The sequence below is a fragment of the Xenopus laevis genome, chromosome 1L (assembly GCF_017654675.1).
Source record: "Xenopus laevis strain J_2021 chromosome 1L, Xenopus_laevis_v10.1, whole genome shotgun sequence".
In the NCBI taxonomy this organism is placed as follows: domain Eukaryota; kingdom Metazoa; phylum Chordata; class Amphibia; order Anura; family Pipidae; genus Xenopus; species Xenopus laevis.
In genome coordinates this window covers 91,047,987-91,069,770 of record NC_054371.1, presented here as the reverse complement: position 1 = coordinate 91,069,770, position 21,784 = coordinate 91,047,987, and the positions used below count along the sequence as shown (strand labels likewise).

At 37.9% G+C, this 21,784-nt stretch overlaps 1 protein-coding gene across 8 annotated transcripts in view; it reads right to left on the bottom strand.

Annotated features, from left to right (window-relative positions):
* ptpn13.L (protein tyrosine phosphatase non-receptor type 13 L homeolog) overlaps positions 1–21,784 on the bottom strand; it is a 147,068-nt gene that overhangs the window by 109,665 nt on the left and 15,619 nt on the right. For 7 of the 8 annotated variants that reach the window (XM_018253180.2, XM_018253154.2, XM_018253198.2 and 4 more), the window contains exon 2: positions 9,376–9,495. In XM_018253180.2, the coding sequence (XP_018108669.1) occupies positions 9,376–9,490 (115 nt within the window). In that variant the 5' untranslated portion in view covers positions 9,491–9,495. Of the gene's footprint in view, positions 1–9,375; positions 9,496–20,355; positions 20,415–21,784 lie in introns of all 8 variants that reach the window. The other variant, XM_018253163.2, reaches the window with a different exon arrangement.

The following is a 21,784-nucleotide window of genomic DNA, read 5'->3' as shown; positions in this document are numbered from 1 at the left end:
ACATAAGAAATTGTTTATTTCTGTTATTCAGTGTCAAAAGAAACAACATTAAATCCAGTGTTAAACCTGCAGATACTATGTGTATGAATAGTTTTATAGGTACTACATATTTAAATGTTTACAGTGTACTAGTTATATCAGCGGAAACTGTAAACTGGCTATGTTACTGAGACCAAGAACTTGAATAAATGTTTTTAAAAAGTTGAGGATACTATTCAAAATGCTTTTAGGTTCAATGGGGAATGCATTATCCTGTTTTCCTCATTCACTTATGCTTTGTGTCTCACATGTTTGCACCAAAACAAAAAACATTTATTTATTCTAGTTCAAGGGGCACATTTACTATGGGTCGAATATCGAGAGTTAATTAATATCGAAGGATTTTAATTCATCGATCGAACGATTTTCCTTCGATCCCAAATTGCCTAGAAAGCCTATGGGGACCTTCCCCATAGGCTAACATTGGTGCTCGGTAGGTTTTAGGTGGCGAAGTAGGTGGTAGAAGTCTTTTTTAAAGAGACAGTACTTCGACTATCGAATGGTCGAATAATTAAACGATTTTCGTAGTCGAAGGTCGAAGTAGCCAATTTGATGTTCGAAGTAGCCAAAAAAATACTTTGAAATTCGAAGTATTTTTCCTTCTAATCCTTCTCTCGAGCTAAGTAAATGTGCCCTCAAGTGTGTATACAAATATATAAAAGATAGGTCATGTCAGACAAATTTGATTGCTTTTTATGATGAGGTAAGTAAGATGCTGGACAGTGGGGGGGCAGTAGATGTGATCTATTTGGATTTTGCCAAAGCGTTTGATATTGTGCCCCACAAACGACTGCTTTCTAAACTAAGGTCTGTTGTTTGCACATGGATAGGAAACTGGCTACAGGATCGGGTACAGAGGGTGGTTGTTAATGGTACATTCTCTACTTGGAGTAAGGTTCTTAGTGGGGTCCCCCAGGTCTTGGTATTGGGTCCACTTTTATTTAACTTGTTTATTAAAAGTGAGAGGGTGTTGTAAGTAATGTATCAGTGTTTGCAGATGACACAAAACTATCCAGCCCAATTAATTCCATCCAGGATGTGGCATCCTTGCAACACGATCTTGACAAACTGGCAATCTGGGCAGCTAAATGGCAAATGAGATTCAATGTTGATAAATGTAAAGTCATGCACCTGGGAAGTAAAAATATCCAAGCCACTTATACCCTTAATGGGACTGCACTAGGCAAATCCATTATGGAAAATAACTTTGGAGTCCTTATAGATGATAAACTTGGCTGTAGCAAGCAATGCCAGTCAGCAGCATTAAGGGCAAATAAGGTCTTGATCTGTATTAAAAGGGGCATAGAGTCACGGGAGGAGGGGGTCATTCTTCCACTGTATAGAGCACTTGTAAGGCCCCATCTAGAATATGTGTACAGTTTTGGTCTCCGTCACTCAAACAGGACATTATTGTATTAGAGAGGGTACAGAGAAGGGCAACTAAGCTGGTGAAAGGTATAGAAAATCTTAGCTATGAGGAAAGACTGGCCAAATTGGGGATGTTCATGCTGGAGAAGAGGCGCTTAAGGGGTGATGTGATAACTATGTATAAATATAAGGGGATCGTATAATCATCTCTCTAATCCTTTATTTACCAGTCTTTCCAGCTGACACATTGTCACACAGTGAGAGCTGTGAAGATGTGGAATTCTCTCCCTGAATTAGTTGTACAGGCTGATACATTAGATAGCTTTAAGAAGGGGTTGGATAGCTTTTTAGCAAGTAAGGGAATACAGGGTTATGGGAGATAGCTCATAGTACAAGTTGATCCAGGAACTAGTCCGATTGCTATTTTGGAGTCAGTAAGGATTTTTTTCCCCCTCTGAGGCAAATTGGAGAGGCTTTAGATGTGTTTTTTTGCCTTCCTCTGGATCAACTGGCAGTTAGGCAGATTAAAAAAAAAAAAAAAAGGTTTAACTTGATGGACTTGTGTCTTTTTTCAACCTTACTTACTATGTTACTATGTATATGTGAGGGAATTACTTCTCATTAAGCCAACACACACAAACAAGGAAACATCTTCAGGTAAAATTCTGATCTGTAAAATGACACCAAATATAAAAAATAGACTATTGTGAAATATAAGTACTATTCATATTAATGAAGAACAAGCTGTAACATGCCTCAATAATTCAGTGTCAAGACAACAAAATAATTATTGCCTGTAATTACATAAAGTTATATGACCAGTCTGGGTTTGGCTTGATGAAATTCTGCACTTGCAATAGATTTGCCTAGATATCAAATACAAAAGGCATGCACTCTACTCTTGTATTGCAATCATGTGGTTTAGGGAGTGAGAAGTTTTACTAATGAAATTAATGTCTTACAGCACAGGGTGTGGTTAAATATTATAGAATGAGGAGCAAGTTTTTTGTCTTTGAATAAAAAGATAGCAAAATGTAATATTTTAGCTTGACTAGTTTAAAAGAACATATGAACAACACTAATATAAACTATGGGGCAGATTCACTAAGGGTCGAATTTCGAAGTAAAAAATACTTCGAAATTCGACCCTCGAATTGAAATCCTTCGACTTCGAATATCGAAGTCGAAGGATTTAGCGCTAAACGTTCGATCGAACGATCGAAGGATTTTTCGTTCGATCGAACGATTAAATCCTTCGAATCGAACGATTCGAACGATTTTAAACCAACGATCGAAGGAAAATCCTTCGATCAAAAAAAGGTTAGCAAACCTATGGGGACCTTCCCCATAGGCTAACATTGACTTCGGTAGCTTTTAGCTGCCGAAGTAGGGGGTCGAAGTTTTTTTTAAAGGGAAAGTACTTCGACTATCGAATGGTCGAATAGTCGAACGATTTTTACTTCGATTCGTTCGATTTCGTTCGAATTCGAACGAATTTAACCAATTCGATGGTCGAAGTACCCAAAAAATACTTTGAAATTCGAATTTTTTTCATTCGAATCCTTCACTCGAGCTTAGTGAATCGGCCCCTTTGTGTTTGCTTCAAAGACAAAATATAGATTCTAAAAGTAAGCAGCAGTGTAACCATTGGGGTAACCATTACAGTTGGAATAGGGCAACAGAGAAAATAACAGACAAGGCTCAAAAACAGCCTGTTTGAATCCCTTCTTTTTTTTCTTTAAATTTGAGGTGTTAAGAGGCGTTGAATGGTTTAATGGTTTTACATGTTTTTAAATGCACTAATTCACAGTAGGCAGTGTAGGACTCACATTATATTAGGGGCCTTGATGTAGCACGTGAGCTTAAATATTAAGTTGGTTGGAAAAAAAACGTACCCCAGTGCACATATATACATTTACACACTCATTCCATCCTATATATATAGAATAAAGTATATATACCAATATTTATATAGCAATTTTAATATCACAATAACTTTGGCTGTTATGCTTGTCCAAGAAATCATCCAAATTTTAAAGGTATTAAAAGAACCTGCCATCACATCACCCGGCAGGGTCATTCCACAACCTCACTGCTCTCACTTTCCTGAAGAACCACCTATGCTGCTTCAAATATAAGTTATGTTTCTTCAATCTAAAGGGGTGTCCTCTGGGCAATCAATTATTATGGGAATAAATAGCCCCCGCTATATGTCTATAATGCCCTCTAATGAGTAATGATGTTCCCTTGCAATCGTCTTTTTTTCAGGGAAAACAACCCCAACCTTGACATACTATACCCTCATAATTTTAATCCTCCATCCCTTTTACCAGATTAGTTGCACATAAGACTGAACTTCATTTTCCAGTGTGCTGCCCAGGTTTCTAATTTAGTCAAATGACTCTAATTTAGTCAAATGCAAAGTGACAGCATCCTGCATGGAAAAAACAGTTTTACATAATTTAGTATTACCGGTAAAAATAGAAACGGTGCTTTCAATGCCCACCTCCAGGTCATTAACCGTTTGTCTACCAAGCACGTCTGTGTATGTACTGTCAGGCAGGGGCTTTATCTATCCATCTATCCAAGATGGCGCCGAAGCTGAATCAGAGCGCGCATCTCACTCTCCGCCTTCTTCAGTCAGCGGCTATGATCTAGCAACTTCACCAGGTCAGTCTCAAACAGCCCCAATATTTTCACCGGACTCCCCTGACCCTCAAACAGCACCAGTAACAGCGATGGTCCTGTCTGAACAGCTAAATGGCCTACAAAACTTGCTGACTAACACAATCACTAAAGCCATAGCTTCATCTGTGCAGACTATACGTGGGGAGATAGATGACCTGGGGGAACGCACGGATCGCATGGAACGGTTACGGATGATTTGGTGCAGTGCTATGTAACAATAAAAGAGGAAAATTTTACTGTTCAAGATGAACTGTCCCAATTAAGAACCCAATGTGAAGACCTAGAAAATAGGTCACGGCGACAGAACTTATGATTTAGGGGGATACCGGAGGATATAGAACCCCAGTCTTTACAAAAATTCCTAAAAGTTCTCTTTAACCAACTGTGCCCAGATCTACTGGAAGAATCCTATCGCATGGACAGGGCACACCGCACTCTCGCAGCTAAACCACCTGCTGCCAAGCCACCACTAGTTATGGTAGTAGGTTTCCACTATTATGAGACTATAGAGGACATTTTGACCAAGAGTCGTCAGCTTCAAGAAATAATTTGTCAAAATGTGAAAATATCTATTTATACGGACTTATCCCCAACATAGATGGGACTTCCCATTCCGTCAAATAATTAACAAAGGGGGCAGACAACATATTCTACAAGACCCCAGAGATGGCAAGAACTTTCTTACTGCGATGGGACTATGCAAACCGTCCAGAGAACCGCAGAGGGCAGGGACTACAACCCGCTATGGACCAAAGGTCGATCTACAGCACAGTCGCCAACTTTACCAGGACAGAGCCCACATTGACAACTGCCTTCAGAGAAGGATCGAGCGCCACCAACTACTTGATGGAGTCAACTTACTGGAGGAGGAAGCCTCCTCTTCTTCTTTTTTCTCTCCTTCTTGCTCCTGTCTCCCCCATTGTCTCCCTATGTTTGTTTATAGGGTCCTGAAGGAGGAACTCATCTTGACTTGTATTGTGTATTTAGACATTCCTGGCCTGGATTGATCACCTTTCCCCCCCACAAGGCAGTCAGGAAATCCAAATATCACCTGGACATACTACTAAACGGAGGTACCATTTAAGTCATAAGACCAGTATCCCAGAAGGGATGTTTGTTCCTTTTTTATTCGTGTTGTGTGCTTAAATATGTTAAATTGTTTAAGGTTGAAACTCTACCTACCATACTTTTATTGCCGTGTAAGTGATGTATCTTGGGAACCACTTATCATAATCATTGTACCCAATCTAGAAGGATCCCATAGCAGGGATCTGGTTTTCAGCCTGATTTTTATTGCTTTAATGAAGGTTGTTAGAAATGGTGCGTTTACTGTCTATTAATGCCAAGGGGCTAAATGCTATCGCTAAAAGGCTCATGTTATTTAAGGATTTAAAAACCCAAGGGATAGATATCGCGTTTATCATCTAAATATTATGCCATAGCATTTTATGCTTCAGAACCACATAAGAAAGCAGGAGTGGTGGTGTTAATACATAAACAATGTCCCCTTCAAATACTGGAGTCATATAGAGATCATAAGAACCATTACCTAATTTTTAAAGGAACTTTAGCTGGAACATCTGTATCCCTTATTAACGTTTATGCACCAAATAGGAATCAGGTGAGCTTTCTGAAGCAAATTCTGGAGAAACACAGAGTCTTCTAACACAGCACACAATTATGGGAGGTTATTTTGATTAAATTTTTTCTCAAGACAAAGACAGATCTCATCCCTCAAGGGATAAATCCTCCATTCAACGCTCCATTAGACAACTAATGACACAACATACAGTATTTTACAAGATGCATTAATCATCCTAGAGATAGCCAATTCACTTTCTACTCTAACCCACACCAAGTTTATGCACGACTTGATTACTTTTTCCTTTCTCACCATTGCCTTAAAGGAAATTTTTCAACCAAAATATTGCCGATCTCGTGATCAGATCATGCTCCTGTACAATTGAATATCACATTCAGCCCCCTACCACATAGACCAACCCACTGGAGAATGAATGAAGCTATCCTAACAGACCCACAAACAAAAATGCAAATTAAAGAGGCTCTCAAAGAATATTTTTCCCTAAATGCTCCAACGGCCCCTTCAGTTCCGATCTTATGGGAAGCCCATAAGACAACAATTAGAGGAATGTTGATAGCTATCACCTCCAGAAGGAAAAAACACCATATAAATATGTTAACAAAACGTACAGATGCTCTAGAAAATTCACAACGCCAACATTAACTATCTAATAATCCAGAGACTTGGCGAAAGCTCACACAAGCTAAGCAAGAACTGCATAATTATAGGCTTAAATAAGTGGATAAAACCATACAATGGTCTCGACAAACTTATTATGAACAAGGTGATAAGCCCTTAACCCTTTTAGCAAATAAACTAAGGGAACGGAAATCTCAGTCAACTATAACTAAAATAAAGTCTCCACAGGGTTTATGTACTCATAATCCAGACGAGATAGCAGAGCACTTTCGCCAATATTATAGTAAATTGTATAATTTGGCAGATGACCCAGTTCATTGAACAACTACCCCGTTGATCTCACTCCTAAACTTTTTACATGCAGCAGATATGACTAAATTATGCCCTGAAGACCTAGAGCTCCTTAATGCAGAAATAGCACCCGAAGAAATTTTAGCTACCTTGAAATCTCTCCCAAATGGGAAGACCCGGGACCGGATGGATTTCCCTTTATATATTTGAAATCCTTTCAGGACATTTTACTACCACACTTAACCACCCTTTTCAATAAATTCTTGACAGGAACCCCCATTCTGCCCTCTATGCTTGCATCATATCTCACCCTTCTACATAAGGAAGGGAAAGATCCATCCCTTTGCAGTAGCTATAGACCTATAGCTCTGCTTAATTCAGATCTAAAATTGTTCACCAAGAGCCTAGCAAATAGGCTAGCTAACCTAGCCCCGGCCCTAATCCACCCAGATCAGGTTGGCTTTATTAAAGGGAGGCAAGCGGGTGACAACCCTAGGCAGACCATTGCTTTACTGGAAGCAATCCATAGGCGAGGCAAGCCGGCCTTACTCCTAGGGTTTGACTCTGAGAAGGCCTTTGATTGGCTTAGCTGGCCTTTTTTATTCACTTTATTAGCCCACTTGGGATTTAAAGGTTCATTTGTCACCGCACGAAGGGCTTTATATAGCACTTCCACGACACAACTTAAGCTTCCAGGGGCAATAGGGAAAACTATAAAGATTAGCAATGGAACAAGGCAAGGTTGCCCCTTGTCGCCTCTTTTATATGCTATAGAGCCCTTGGCAGCTTATATTAGGAACCATCCTGATATTAAGGGAATTGAGGTAGCAATACAGAAAACAAAATAGCATTGTTTGCAGACAATGTTTTATTATTCCTTGCAAATCCCCATATTTCTCTACCATCTCTGCATAAGGCAATAGATATGTATAGTCAATTCTCTGGATATAAAATTAATTGGGAAAAATCAGAGGCTCTCCCACTATGTATTAAGGACATTTCTCTAAATTTTTATAGATCGAATTTTCGATATAGATGGAAAACAGAAAACAGAAAATAGAAAACAGACTTTCTTACCTACCTAGGGACAAGGATAACACCTTTATATAGAGACCTGTTTAAAAGGAACTTCCAACCACTGATACAAAAAACTAAACAGCTGCTCCAGAAATGGATAGACTCCCAATCTCTTGGTTTGGCCATATATCGGCATTAAAGATGAGCATCCTCCCAAATTCCTATATCTGTTTGAAACCCTCCCGGTTCTGGTCCCTTCCAAAACACTTGCGTTATTAGTAAAGATGTAGAAAAAAATCCGATAACACATTTACTGGGAAAACCCTTGGAAGGTATAGCTTGCACTTACCAGAAATTAGCCAACCATATACTGACCACAGCACGTATTACAGCAGCTAAATGGAGATCAGCAACCATCCCCTTAACTATGGAAATCCATAGAAAGCTTGTCACAAACATGCGTTTCAAGAGTGTGGTTGCTCATATCCAAAACAAAACTCCTAAATTTCTAGCTGTATGGGCTCCCTACAAACTCTTAGGTAAACCAGCTGATTTATAATTTGCATTTAATAAAACGGGTATAAAGGTGAGAGGAATCTTTGTGCTGAGGGTGGGACTGAGATCCATTTCGAGATATAATGACATGATTGGGCCAATGTCCAAAAAAGAGCGATTTTTAGTTTCCCAAGAAGAATATACTGAACATAACATACTAAACATAACACACTGTCATACTATGCTCCCTGTGTGATTGCCACACTCTGCCTGTCCTTGCTTTATGGCTGAGATTATAGCTATGTTTATAGCATTCTTTCACATTGGCATATTTCCTCTCTGATCCCCATTATAAGCAACTGTGGAGTGGGAGGGTTAAACATATTAATGGAATGAATGTCATATTTGAACTACAATCCCCATAATTCATTGTGAATGTCAGGCTTCTGATAGAGGTTGTGTCTTTATAACATCATCTTTGGTGTGGGGGGGGGGTGATGATCAGCATGATTGGCTCCTCCAGGGGGATGCAGATCTGAAGTCATGCCAGGGGGTGGACTTTGTCAGGAAGGAGGAACATAATGGGAACTGATTATGATGACACCTTGTCACAGACTATGCTGAGTTTGTGTTTGGCTGCATGAAATTAGCATTGTTTCATTATGTTATAGGTTTAACTTTGAAAAAACAGTTTTTTTTTATTGTTAACTTTACTGTGTAAAACAGAAAGAACACTATATCTCATGACAGTTCTCCTTTAACTAACATAATGTACACAAGATTGGTGATATGGGGGTGTTTTGACACATGCAGATAGAGGATCACAGGTAGAGAAATTCAGAGAGATGCAGGAATAGATGCACATGAGCCAAAAGCAATTTATATGAACTGTGAATAAGCAAAAGTTCCCAAACTTATGCTCTGGCACTCCATACGCAGGTTTTACCAAAGCAGCACAGGTGAATGGATAAGGCTAGTGGCACACTCTGCATATGTGAGAAAAGGCAGATCTGCTGTTTGAAAGGCATGGGTGGGTTTCAGCACAGAAACCTAAAAGTATGCATTTTTACTATTTTTTATGATTTTACTTTGGGGCCCAGTGGCTTCTGTAGGAACAATGCATGCACATATCAAACATTTGGCAAAATATCCTAAAAGGTGGCCCACATTTGGTCCATAAACAATACACTCTCTCTAACTAAGAATATACAAGGTGTATTGGGTGTTTTTGTTTCTGTCAGATGCACCCCCATTACCTCTTCGCAATAGTTCTTGGAGACTCTCAGCACTTTGGTTAAGAACAGCCCACAATTCCTCTTCTTCTAGTGGTCCTCCTCGAACCTCCAAGGCTTCAGCTAGTGACACATGCATATTATCTGGAAAGCATAAACAGTTACAAATGTTTTTGTTAATTAGGGTACATTTAGAACAATTAACTAAACACTCCAGAATACTGTGTGTGGATCAATGTCTTGTTTATTTTCTTTAAGAAACCACTATTTTATGTGTGTAATACCAAAAGGATGCAAAAGGTTTCTGTTGTCTTTTGCATGCCTGCAAAATCCTGATAAAACTGAACTACTTCTGCATTTGAATTAATTAGGCAAGAAAGGTTTCTTATGCTGGAATCTCCTAAGGTTCCCCTTTCTGAAAAAAGTGTGCTAACTATAGGAAACCTCAGACTTTACCATGATCCTCTCGTAATTTTTAAAATGAAACCCTCAAAAACAGAAAATGTGTAAAATAAATAAAAATATAAAGCCGCTTTGCTCTTAAAAATAAATGTACATCATTATTCATCCTATCATCTGGTAGAGAGATGTGTCTTTGTTCGTTGCATTCAGCATCAATTTACACTGCTTTTGTATTGGAAAAACCCTGGTGCTAATAAGCCAACAATAGTTCTAGTTCTGTTGCATGCGATATGTATTCCCTGATGGTTAGGTAATGTGTTAATGCCTAACGATGTTGCTGTTCTGAGTGAACACTGTTTTTGCATGCAGTCAGTGAAAAAGCAGCCACGGCAGGCTGCCGAATAAATGTTTTCTTCCTTTTTTTAAAAAAAACAAAACATTTTATTTCAGTACATTAAACTCATGGCCTAACTTGACTCAACTTTCCTTAGAAACATGCTAAATTAGCACACTGAAAATAAATTGGAAATGCGTACTACTTTTCACAAAATATGTACTTTGGCGTATATATATATATATATATATATATATATATATATATATATATATATATATATATATATATATATATCAAAACCAATTAAACCTCCCTCACAGGACTTGTATTAGTGCAAAATAGTGGTTTTATTCTGATGTTTCGACTCCTACACTCGAGCCTTCTTCAGAAAGTGAGCCTCACTTGAAGGCTCACTTGCTGAAGAAGGCTCGAGTGTAGCAGCCGAAACGTCGGAATAGTGGTTTTATTCCGACGTTTCGGCTCCTACACTCGAGCCTTCTTCGGAAAGTGAGCCTCACTTGAAGGCTCACTTCCTGAAAAAGGCTCGAGTGTAGGAGCTGAAACGTCAGAATAAAACTACTATTTTGCACTAATACAAGTCCTGTGAGTGCAGTTTATTTGCTTTTGGTTTATATCATTATATAACCAGCACCCAAGCAACTGACAATTTTGTATGTGAGTGCTCCAGCTCTATCAAAGATAGATATATATATATATATATATATATATATATATATATATATATATGTCATGTCTTGACCGAAACGTTGACAAATAAACTTCATTTTGCTTGATCTCATTATGAAGTCCTGGAGTGCGTCATTCCTTGGAACACACACATATATATATATATATATATATAAATACTGTATAAATATTTTTATATATATTTTATTTGTATCCTTTAATAGAGCCTTATGGGGGCATAGGGGAATAGTTGGAACAACCTGGTCAGTGGCCCCACTGTCATACTAACGAGGTCCAAGCATCACAGGACTAAACCAGCCCCATAGTGCCATTGAGATTTAACTGAAAATGTGTGTCTCTCCTGTAACTGCACCCTCTGCATTGCTTTCCTTTGAGCAAGCGACTGACAAACACATAGGGAGGGGCTAGCTAGCACTGGCATCTAAGTGGTAGCAGCAATATTTTCACACCGCACATATTTGACCCTCTGCAGTCGCAACTATCTGACCCTTTTGGCTAAAACTGGCCATAGATGTTGAGATTTTTAAAAGATCAGATACTGATCGTGAGACCACGATCTTCTCAGAACGATCGTACGATCGTACGAATTTACCATCAACTAAAAAAACCAATTTGCCAGGAAAACAAAGGGGAGCTGCCTGCTTGGCCCTGCAAACATAGATAGATTGCACTGGGACCGACAAAGATTTTTTGACCTGGCCGATCAATTTCCTGACAGATGTCGGACGAAAAATCGTAAGATGTACGATCGTTCGAATCCCACTAACCGCACGATAATTTTGAAGGATTGGTATGGCTTCCCTAAAATCGGTCGTTCAGCAAGAAGAATCGTCGCGTCTATGGGGAGCTTAACTCCCGCACCCTGCCAGACACTGGGCTATCCAATCCCTACATTCCGCTGCTGACTCTTTACTAATTTTTCAGGTACGTTACACTCGCAGTTCCTGCTCTCCGCTCACTTTGTGAACCCCGCGGCCCTATAGGCCCACACTGTTTCGATCTTATTTTCTTCTCTTCCCACCATGATGCACACTGGTGGCTACAAGTTGCTACATTGTGATTGTTGCTCGCACATATTTCAGTTAGAAATGTATTATCACTTCTGTATAAATTGTGTTATACGTTTTTGCATTATGGCTTCTTCTGCAGTCTGTGGGTATATAGACTGTGATTATGTCACTCCTCCTCGTATGTGATGCTTGGTTCCCGCCATTATGTGTATTTAAAATGTCCTTGCACTTTGAGAAAGGTTGTGGAATCAGCCGAAATGTTAGTTGCGTCTTAGAGGGCGCCTTTAATTTAAAAACATTTTTTTCACCTTTCCTGCTAAGTCCTATGAGTGCTACTTATTACTACGGCTAATACTATATATATATATATATATATATATATATATATATATATATATATATATATATATATATATATATATACACATACATACACATACATACTTATATAAATATACATAAAATTATATTTGCTCATTCCTTTGCTTCAAATTAATGTCAGATAACTGTAGCTACCCTATACATGTTTTGATTCTGCTCTCTGTTTAAGGTTAGTCCAGACATCTGTATGCCAGATGCTAAAAGCTATGTACAACTAGAGCTACAGCATAAAAACAAGTCTTGTATAAACATATCCTAGAAGACAAAATGAAGAATGTGCAGAAGTCAAAATTATCAAGAATGAAATGATCCAAATCAAGCAAAGAAGCCACCTTATAAAAGTTAAATTCACTTTTTGATCTTTCCGCATAGCCTTCATTGGATAAAGAGACCACCAAATATGGTGCAAAAACATCTGGATCATATGTAAAATGAACGGTCAAATTACCCCTTTTCCTGAAGGGTATACACCCTTCACTGTGGAGCTAATTTACTAACATGCTATATTGAATAAATTAAGTTTCCAACCAGCAAGTAATTTTGAACAGTTTAGAAAATGAACGCAAAGAGACAATTGGTAAGTGCACTTGTGCAATTTGGCTCATATAAATGAGTCTCAATACACATGATGGTCATTGGACAATGGAATTTTCACATGAAACAATCATTCTCGTCTTGTTTAAAAGAAGTGCCTGGGAGCCTCACACATGGAACAATGGTCACATGCTTTGCTTTGATACCTCAGACCAGGCCTGTTAACTCACTCAAGTATTGAAACATACCACAGAGCCTTTCTACCAGTTATTTTAAACTTGATTACCAAAATGTCAGTTGGTCTAAAACGCATAGGGCTGACCTTAGGCTGATTGGGCCTAAATGGCCCCATGCACATAGGGGCCCTGCACCACGACAGATACAACACTTCAGAGAACTTCACAGCTCTGTAAAAAAAAACTATTTGTATTTTACAGCAGCATTACAAACTTTTTTAACCTAAGTACAATGAATAGGATTTGTGCTGAAGATTCTTTTTGCCTATAATTTTATTAAAGAAATATGTATAGTTTTTGTTATTTCTTGCACTAAAAATGGCAAAATCTGAAACAAGATAAAGTCTCATGCTACTTCTTGGTACCTACGATCACAGTCAAAACAGATTAGCAGTCTGCAAAGAAGCCCTACATACCTTTATTGCCCCAGCTGTAGCCTGTTAAGCTTTTAGATACAGAGCAGTTCATCACACAGAGGCTTCTTGGTGAACTAATGATTGTATTAATGAATTTTATTGTGCTTGGAAGAAAAGGAAGTAGAATGTGACTTTTATTTGAATGTAATATTATTTTAGTGAAATGATGAGTGTTATTTGTAAATAAAACAAATCAAATATATTTTATATTTAAAGCAATATGCAAAAATTATGTTTAGCATAAGTCCTACTTATTAAACTATAGCTGAAAAAAGTATATACTGCCCTTTTAATCTGAAAACTATAGCTATAACACTATATTTATTCTGCAGGATGCATTACCATACCTGAGTAAACAGCTCTAGAAGCTCTCTGTTTGTTTAGGATATCAGTTGCCATATTAACTTGGTGTGACATCACTTCCTGCCTGAGTCTCCCCCTGCTCACTCATAGCTCTGGGTTCAGATTACAACAGGGAGGGGAGGAAGGAGGAGAGAGGAGCAAACTGAGCATGCTCAAGCCCTAGCCCTGGAGGTTTAAGCTGAAGGCAGGAAGTCTGATACAAAAGCCCATGTGTACACAATAGAAGGACAGAAATGCTGTGTTTCTTTTGACAGAGGACTTAGAGCAACATTACGTTGAGGATTTACTGGTGTATTTATATAGACCTTTCTGATAAACTTTACTTAGTTTTAACCTTTCCTTCTCCTTTAAAGGAACAGTAACACCAAAAACTGAAAGTGTTTTAAAGTAATGAAAATTTCATGTAGTGTTGCCCTGCACTGGTAAAACGGTTGTGTTTGGTTCACTAACACTACTATAGTTCATATAAACAAGCTGCTGAGTAGCAATGGTGGAAATTGAAAAACGGCTATATGGCACAGGATAATTAATGGATAACAGATAACATTATGTTGTACAGAGCTTATCTGCTATCTGCTGTTTAACTTGAGCCTTTTATCCTTTGAATAGTTGCCCCCATGGCTACACAGCAGCTTATTTATATAAACTATAGTAGTGTTGCTGAAGCAAACACAGCAGTTTTACTAGTGCAGGGCAACACTGCGTTATATTTTTATTATTTTTAAACAATTTTATTTTTTTATGTTACTGGTCCTTTAATATGCCTGTGCATAGATAGGAGCATACTTGATCTAAATACACACTATATTTGCATCTGTACCAGCCATCCATTGAATGGAATTACAACGAGACCTATACAGCACAATTAGGTCATTCATTTGTACAGTTATCAAATTATTTCTATATCTCTTTTTTGTATGAAAGGAGACTGCAGCAGGTAGAGAAAAGCAACATTACTCTTACATGTCTCTTTTGCAGTGTTCCAAAGCTAAATAAGATCAATAATTCAGGCTACTGAATAAGTTAGCACTGGTCATGTGGTATTTGTTCAAAAGCAGTCCCTATAGTATTAACTCAGCTCTCCATCATTCTGTTAAAGGAAGAAAAGCAAAGCAAAACAGTTGCAGAAGATCAAAGGCGTTTAAAGAGCAGGTCAAACGAAAACTTTGGACTAAATCCAGGAATATCACGTGTTAACATGTGGCAAGAAAAAAAACGAATACACATTTTTATTACTCACAGCCAAAGAGAAATGCAGGGTCAAGTACAATAGCAACACAAACTGCTTGCCCAATTTCAGTGTGCAGGGCAGCCATCAGGGGGGGACAGGGGCGAGCGTTGTAGGGGGCCCCGAGGGTAAGGGCCATGCCACACTTACTTGATTAGCCGGGCCCCACATCTTTCTGAAAGCTGCTGACTTTGGGAAGGCATGGACGTTTAAGGGGCCCTGGCCACCAATTTTCTTATAATGTGGGGGGGGGGCCTGGCCACCAATTTTGGCCATCAATTTTTTTCTCATGTGGGGTCCTAGCCACCAATATTTTTTAATGGGGTTCCTGGCCACAAAAAAATATCTTTTTATTTTTATTAACATGTGGGAACCCTAGCCACCAATATTGTTTTTGTTTTTTAACTATGTGGTGGGGGGGGCGGACCTGTGGGGTGGGGAGGGCGGACCTGTAGGTGGGGCGTGCGGTGGGCGCAGCCCAGGGGGCCCAGGAAATTTTGTTGCATGGGGCCCTGTGATTTCTGATGGCGGTCCTGTCAGTGTGGTTGTAGCGATTTAAAGCAGACTGCCATTTTCTTATATGAAAACTACTAACTGGAGATAAATACTGAATTGTGCTTTAGGCAGATTTGTCTATAAGTTAGAGCAAACAGAGGTTAAGGCAATTCCAAATTATGAGGCTGCAGTGGTACGCAGGAAGAGTGTGGAACTTCCCAAGTAGCACATTAGCACCTGTAGTTGCATTGGTGATAACCTCTGGTGAACAGACAGTAGTTGTGGCACAATAGGTATAGAAAGACCATACAGCAAACACATCAGTTTTTATCTGGGTTGTTCATGGATGGTATGTCCAAGTGTCCCAGTACAACATCTTTAAAAGGGCAAAGCTTTAGAATTCAATTGAGTGACACCTTCTGATTGCAATTACAAACACCAATGTACTGTCAGCCTCCACAAATTCTCATACTATTTCTTTACAGTAGCTGACTGTGCGGCAGGCTACAAAATCATCTGACAAATTTGTCCATGTGGCTTTGCCCTTGGAACATACTATTAATTTAGTCTCTGTAATTTAATTACTTCAAAATACCTTACAGACAAACTGATTTTGACATGCCAATAAAACATGTAAAATCTGGTCGATAAGGATCTAGGAATGGTTTATGTAGTTCAAGCATAATTTCTTCCATATCCTGGCTTGTGAGCACAGATATTATAAAACAACAATCACCCTTTTGCTTATCACCTTTTTGCTTTATACCACCCAGCATTTGAAAAAATGTAAAGAGGGACATTGCTTGTAGTGCGGCACTGAAAATTTTGGACCTGACCATTTTATTATCCACACCCCCAAAATAGAACACCCAATTAATGAAAAAACACACTCCTTTTCATATAGTCGTAACGGCACAGGATCCTACAAAATCTGTTCCCCATAGCCGTCATCAGATCAGATAAAGCCTGATGGTGTGTTTTGTTTATGCATCTACATCTGTTATTCAATGTATTTCAATGAGAAGAAAGTCTGTCTGACATCATCAGATTTTATCACAATGGATGACAGCGTGGCGTGTCACATTGAATGGTAAATGTTCTATGTAGTTAAAGGGTAGTTCACATTCAAACAACTAGTTCTTTTCCGATAAATCACCACTTTCTATTTTCTATGTGTCACTGGTTTTCTATTATCGAATTGTAAAGTATAGTGATGGGCGAATTTATTCGCCAGACGCAAATTCACATCGAATTTACGAGTTTCGGCATCAGCGAATAATTGCAGTGAAAATCAACAGTTTTTCTACGCCGGTAACAATTAATGGACGCCCATTGACTTTAATGCACGTCAAATTATGCCGGTGTCGGAATTGTCGTCAGCATCAATTCTTTTTTTTTTTTTTTTTAATTCTTTATTTTATCATTTTCTCATAAATAAAAAAAAAAAGGATGCAAAAAAGAAAAAAGAAAATGGAGGGGTAATATCACATTTCGCATCCACATAGTCTTTGGTATATCACAGCTTAATCAGACACTTGGCCACCCTTACATTACCATCTGTTAATACAGTCAGTTTTAGCATAATTTTTCAAAGATGGTTAATCCATGCTCCCATATTCAGGTCCACAGCCTTGCCTCCTACTCCTTGTATGAATCTAACAGTTCTATATATCTAATCCATGGGGACCATACCTTCCAGTACATAGCACTATTATTATGGCATATAAAAGTTAATTCCTCTAGCTCTCTTATCTCCTCAACAGATCTAATCCAGTTATTATATAAGGGGGTTTCTTGAGACTTCCAATTTCTGGGTATGAGTGATTTGGCTGCAGGCCCGGATTTGCGGCAAGGCCGCATAGGCCCGGGCCTAGGGCGGCAAAAAAATAGGGGCGGCATGCCGCCCAGCAGCATTATGGGGACGTTCGCGTCCCCGTTCAACTACACCAGCTGCGCTGGCGTTTTTCCGCCGGCGCGCTGGGAAGGCGGGCGCTATGACCGCGCGGCCTCCTGGTCGGACCGCGCGGCCTAGGGGTGCCCAGAAATGAAATCCGGCGCTGTTTGGCTGCCTGGATTAGATGGAAGGTAAGAGTATCTTCTAACATTTTAGAGTTATCTAAATAAACATTTAAAAGTATAACCGCATACTCCTCTAACTCCTCTCCTCTAACTCTTCTAATAGAGGTTATTTTATATATACTTTCTAACAATTCTGACGCCCGCAAATTGTCGCAAATTTTGGGGCGAAGCGAAGCTGGACAAATTCGCCCATTACTAATAGTGTCATTTTTCACCTTCTAAAGCAGGTCTGGGAGGGTGGTTGCTGACCCTTTAAACTGTAGGAATTGATACAATAGTTACTAATACTCCAGAAATACAGCTGAGAAATGTATCAACTAAATGTTGCAAAATTGTAACTGTTTAGAGTCTGCGCCTGAATTACTGAGCTGGGAGACTCATATCACAGACAGAGACATACAATTTTAAGCTTAGATTTTGGAAAACAGTAAAAACTAAATAATGAAAAGTAATTGAAAAAGGCTTTATTTCTCGGGAACAATCAGAAAACAAATGAACTGAAAAAAGTGCTTGGAAGATGAACAACTCCTTTAACACATACGATTTTTGTATCAGTCCCATTATATTTTTGGCCCTGACTTGATCAAAACCAAAATCTTTGCCGCACAGCAAAATAATTGAAAGGCCCCCAAAAATATCCAGGGGTTCTCCTGTTTTACCAATATATATTTAAAATTACTCATTAATTAGGGCCTCATAGTGCCTTTAAACCTCCTGGGCCCCCTGAAGTTGAAGGGTCTGCTTCCTCTGTAGATTCCATTAGGCAGTGGGGCAATGACATGACAAGCTTGGATTGGTCCTGTTTAGGATCATATTGGCAAGGTTTTGTCTGGCAACTCTAGTTTGGATCCAATTTAATAGTTTTGTGGAGAATTCGGTATTTGGGCAAATCCCTTCATAAAAGAGATCAGATATTAAATCTGTGAGCACTAGGTCAATAATGTGAGCACAACTACTTATGGCATGGCTCGGAAAATATGAAATTCTTTGTTCACAAGAAAAACTCGCCTACTGTTACTTACACTGGGCAAATTTGTACTTGGGCAACCCATGGTGACCAATCTGTGATTAGGTTTATTCAGCCAGCTGCAAATAAAACTTTAGCACCAAATAATAAATTGGTTACCATGGCTAATTAAATAAGATTTAGTCATGGTTAGTAAATAAGTTCCACTTACTTTTGAAATGAGTGCAAAGCTTCTTTTCATTAAAGGGGAACGAAAATTAAAATTTAAAATAAGCTTTCTTATAATAAAGTAAGAAACTTTCTAAATACAATCAATTAAAAACTCTGCATTGTTTCTGAAATAATCAAATTTAATATTAACTATTCCTCTTTTAACATCTGTTTCTCTCATTCTGTCAGTTGGGTGTCAGATGAATTAAAAATGAACAACAATTAAAATTAACAAAATTATTTTTTAAAATTAAAATGAACAATATAACTGCCTTTTGCACAAATTCTGCATGCAGAGAGACAGGATTTCTGGCGATTTTAATAGAGTGAGCTCTAATACATCTTCTAGGCAAAAGGAGCCCCCTATAAGATATATTGGATCATTCATCTGACACTCAACTCCTGAATGAAGACAGAATGAGGAGAAAAAGATGCTGAGAGAGGACTAGTGAAGATAAATTTGATTATTTCAGAAACGGTATAGAATTTTTCATTGATTGTATTTAAAAAGTTTCTTATTTCAGTATGATGAATTATACAGGAAGTGCAACAAATACTGTAGCTGCCTTCAATGGAAATTAATTTAGGGTTATTAACAACAGAAGCTGTTGCTATTTTAACATATGCCCATACTAAAAAATAAAAGCGGTTCAAAAAAGTTGAAATATAATATACCGTTCCCGCGGGAGAACTTTGTTGTACTATCCTGATATGATGTATTGCATTTACATACTTCTGTACTGTATGATATGGATTCTTTGGCTTAGACCCTCCCTCCTCCCCCTTTTCCATTTTTTTTTCTGTACCCCTCCCACACTTTTGAAATCAATAAAAACATATTTCAAAAAAAAAAAAAAAAAGAAATATAATATACCGTTGACCTGCATTGGTAAAAGTTATGTGTTTGCTTTAGAAAGGCTACTATCGTTTATATAAAGAAGCTGCTTTGTAGCCCTGGGAGCAACCATTCAAGCTGTTTAAGGAGAAAAAGGCACAGGCTACTTAGCAGATAACTGGTAAGCTCTGTAATAGAATACAATGGAATTCTATAGAATGTATCTGTTATCTGCTATTAAAGATGTGCATTGAATGGCTGCCCCCATGGCTACATAGCAGCTTGTTTAGTAGTGTTTCTGATGCAAACAGAAAGCAGTTGTACCAGTGCAGTGAAACAATACATTATATTTTAATTACTTTAAAACACTTTGTCTTTCAGATTGAGGGTCCATTACAATTACAGTACATGACACATGCTACTGTACACACAGAAAAGAAATCAGTTTCACTATGCAGATACTACTAGGCAATACTTAGAAACATATTGTCTTAAGCACAGTACATATATCAATCCAGTTACTGACCTATGTTATTAAAATCATATTGCTGACTTCAGACATATTTTCCTTAATTTGAAAAAGGGGAAAGCACTGAACAGATCAATTCTTGTTCACTTTCAAGAGTTTTATAAATATTTTCTTTGCAGATGGGAAGGAAAAAGAATGAAACATGAAACCACAAATCCTCAAGAAAAAGAACTTAATATTCCCATGAGCTCATTTCAGTCATCAACCAAAAATGTACCCCTTCTGACCACTGCTTCGTAATTGAATAAAAAGCTGAAGTTAGAATGCTACTTACAACTAACTGATTCCTGATCTTACTTCATGGATTTTTTGTGGTCAAGCCCATTCCAGCAGCTAAGGAAAAAAAATAATTAGACTGACGGAACTGTTGTGAATATATATATATATATATATATATATATATATACACATATGTATATATATATATATATACGTATATATATATATATTGTTAATATATAAATATTTAAACCACATACATTCATGTCGTTATCAAGTTTCATGAAAAATTCACTTACTAATGCAAAATCTTTTAAATCAAACCAACTGCAATAATAATAAAAGAGAACCACACCTGTATACATCTGGACTCAATTACGCAGTCTCTACTTTAAAAAATATTTTTTAACAGACTCAAATACACAGTTTAATTCATTTTAAAACAAACGTGCCAAAGGATCAGATCATGGCCTCAGCTGTTGGGCCAGCAATTGTATCAAATTAGGCATCTGTGCAGACTCAAGAAGACAACTGCATCAACAGCCCGAAATAGTTATTACAGTCTGGCCCTGCCCAGATATCACTTGGAAAAGCTGTTTCGTTCCTTTATGGGCCAACATAAGCAATAAGCTACCATATCTGTCAGGTATGATTCAACAGATAAAAACACTTTATGGCTAACAACATTTCAAATAAATCTTAGGTTAGAATTCCAAATTAAAGGGGTGGTTTGCCATTCACTTAACTTTTGACATGTTATAGAATATCCTATTCCTAGCATATTTGCAATTGGCCTCTATTATTTTTTATAGTTTTTGAATTGTTTGCCTTCCAGTTTACAAATGGGTCACTGACCCCAGCAAAAAATACTGCTCTGTGAGGTTACAATTTTATTATTATTGTTACTTTTTATTTATCTTTCAATTCAGTCCCTCTCCTATTCATATTCCAGTCTCTCATTCACACCATTGCCTGGTTGCTTGGTTAAATTTGACCCTAGTAACTACAAAGCTGCTGAAAATTAAAACTGCTGCTGAACAAAAAGCTAAATTACTGAAAAACCACCAAATTAAAAGTGGAAACAAACTGCAAATTGTCTCAGAATATAAGTATATGTACTAAAAGCTAATTACTAGTTAGTACATACTAAAAGCTAATCATTAGGTAATGGGGTAATACGCAAATCAAGTAGATGGGTAATAATACCAAAAAGCACAGGGATTCTGCTGCAAGGTGCCTTTATTAACAACACAACATGTTTCAAGCTTAACCGTTCTTTATCAAGTGTGAACAACTCCACTGTGGTACACAAATTTAATACAACAAACCCCTCTCACCTCCATCCAGCTGATTGTACTGCTTTGGATGGAAGCAAGGGTTCCTGATACCTGGATAACATAAAAAGGGTAACTATACTGGTGAATATTGACTTAATGGGGTATTAACCCATTATTTCAACATTTGTTCAATGAACAAGGCTTGTG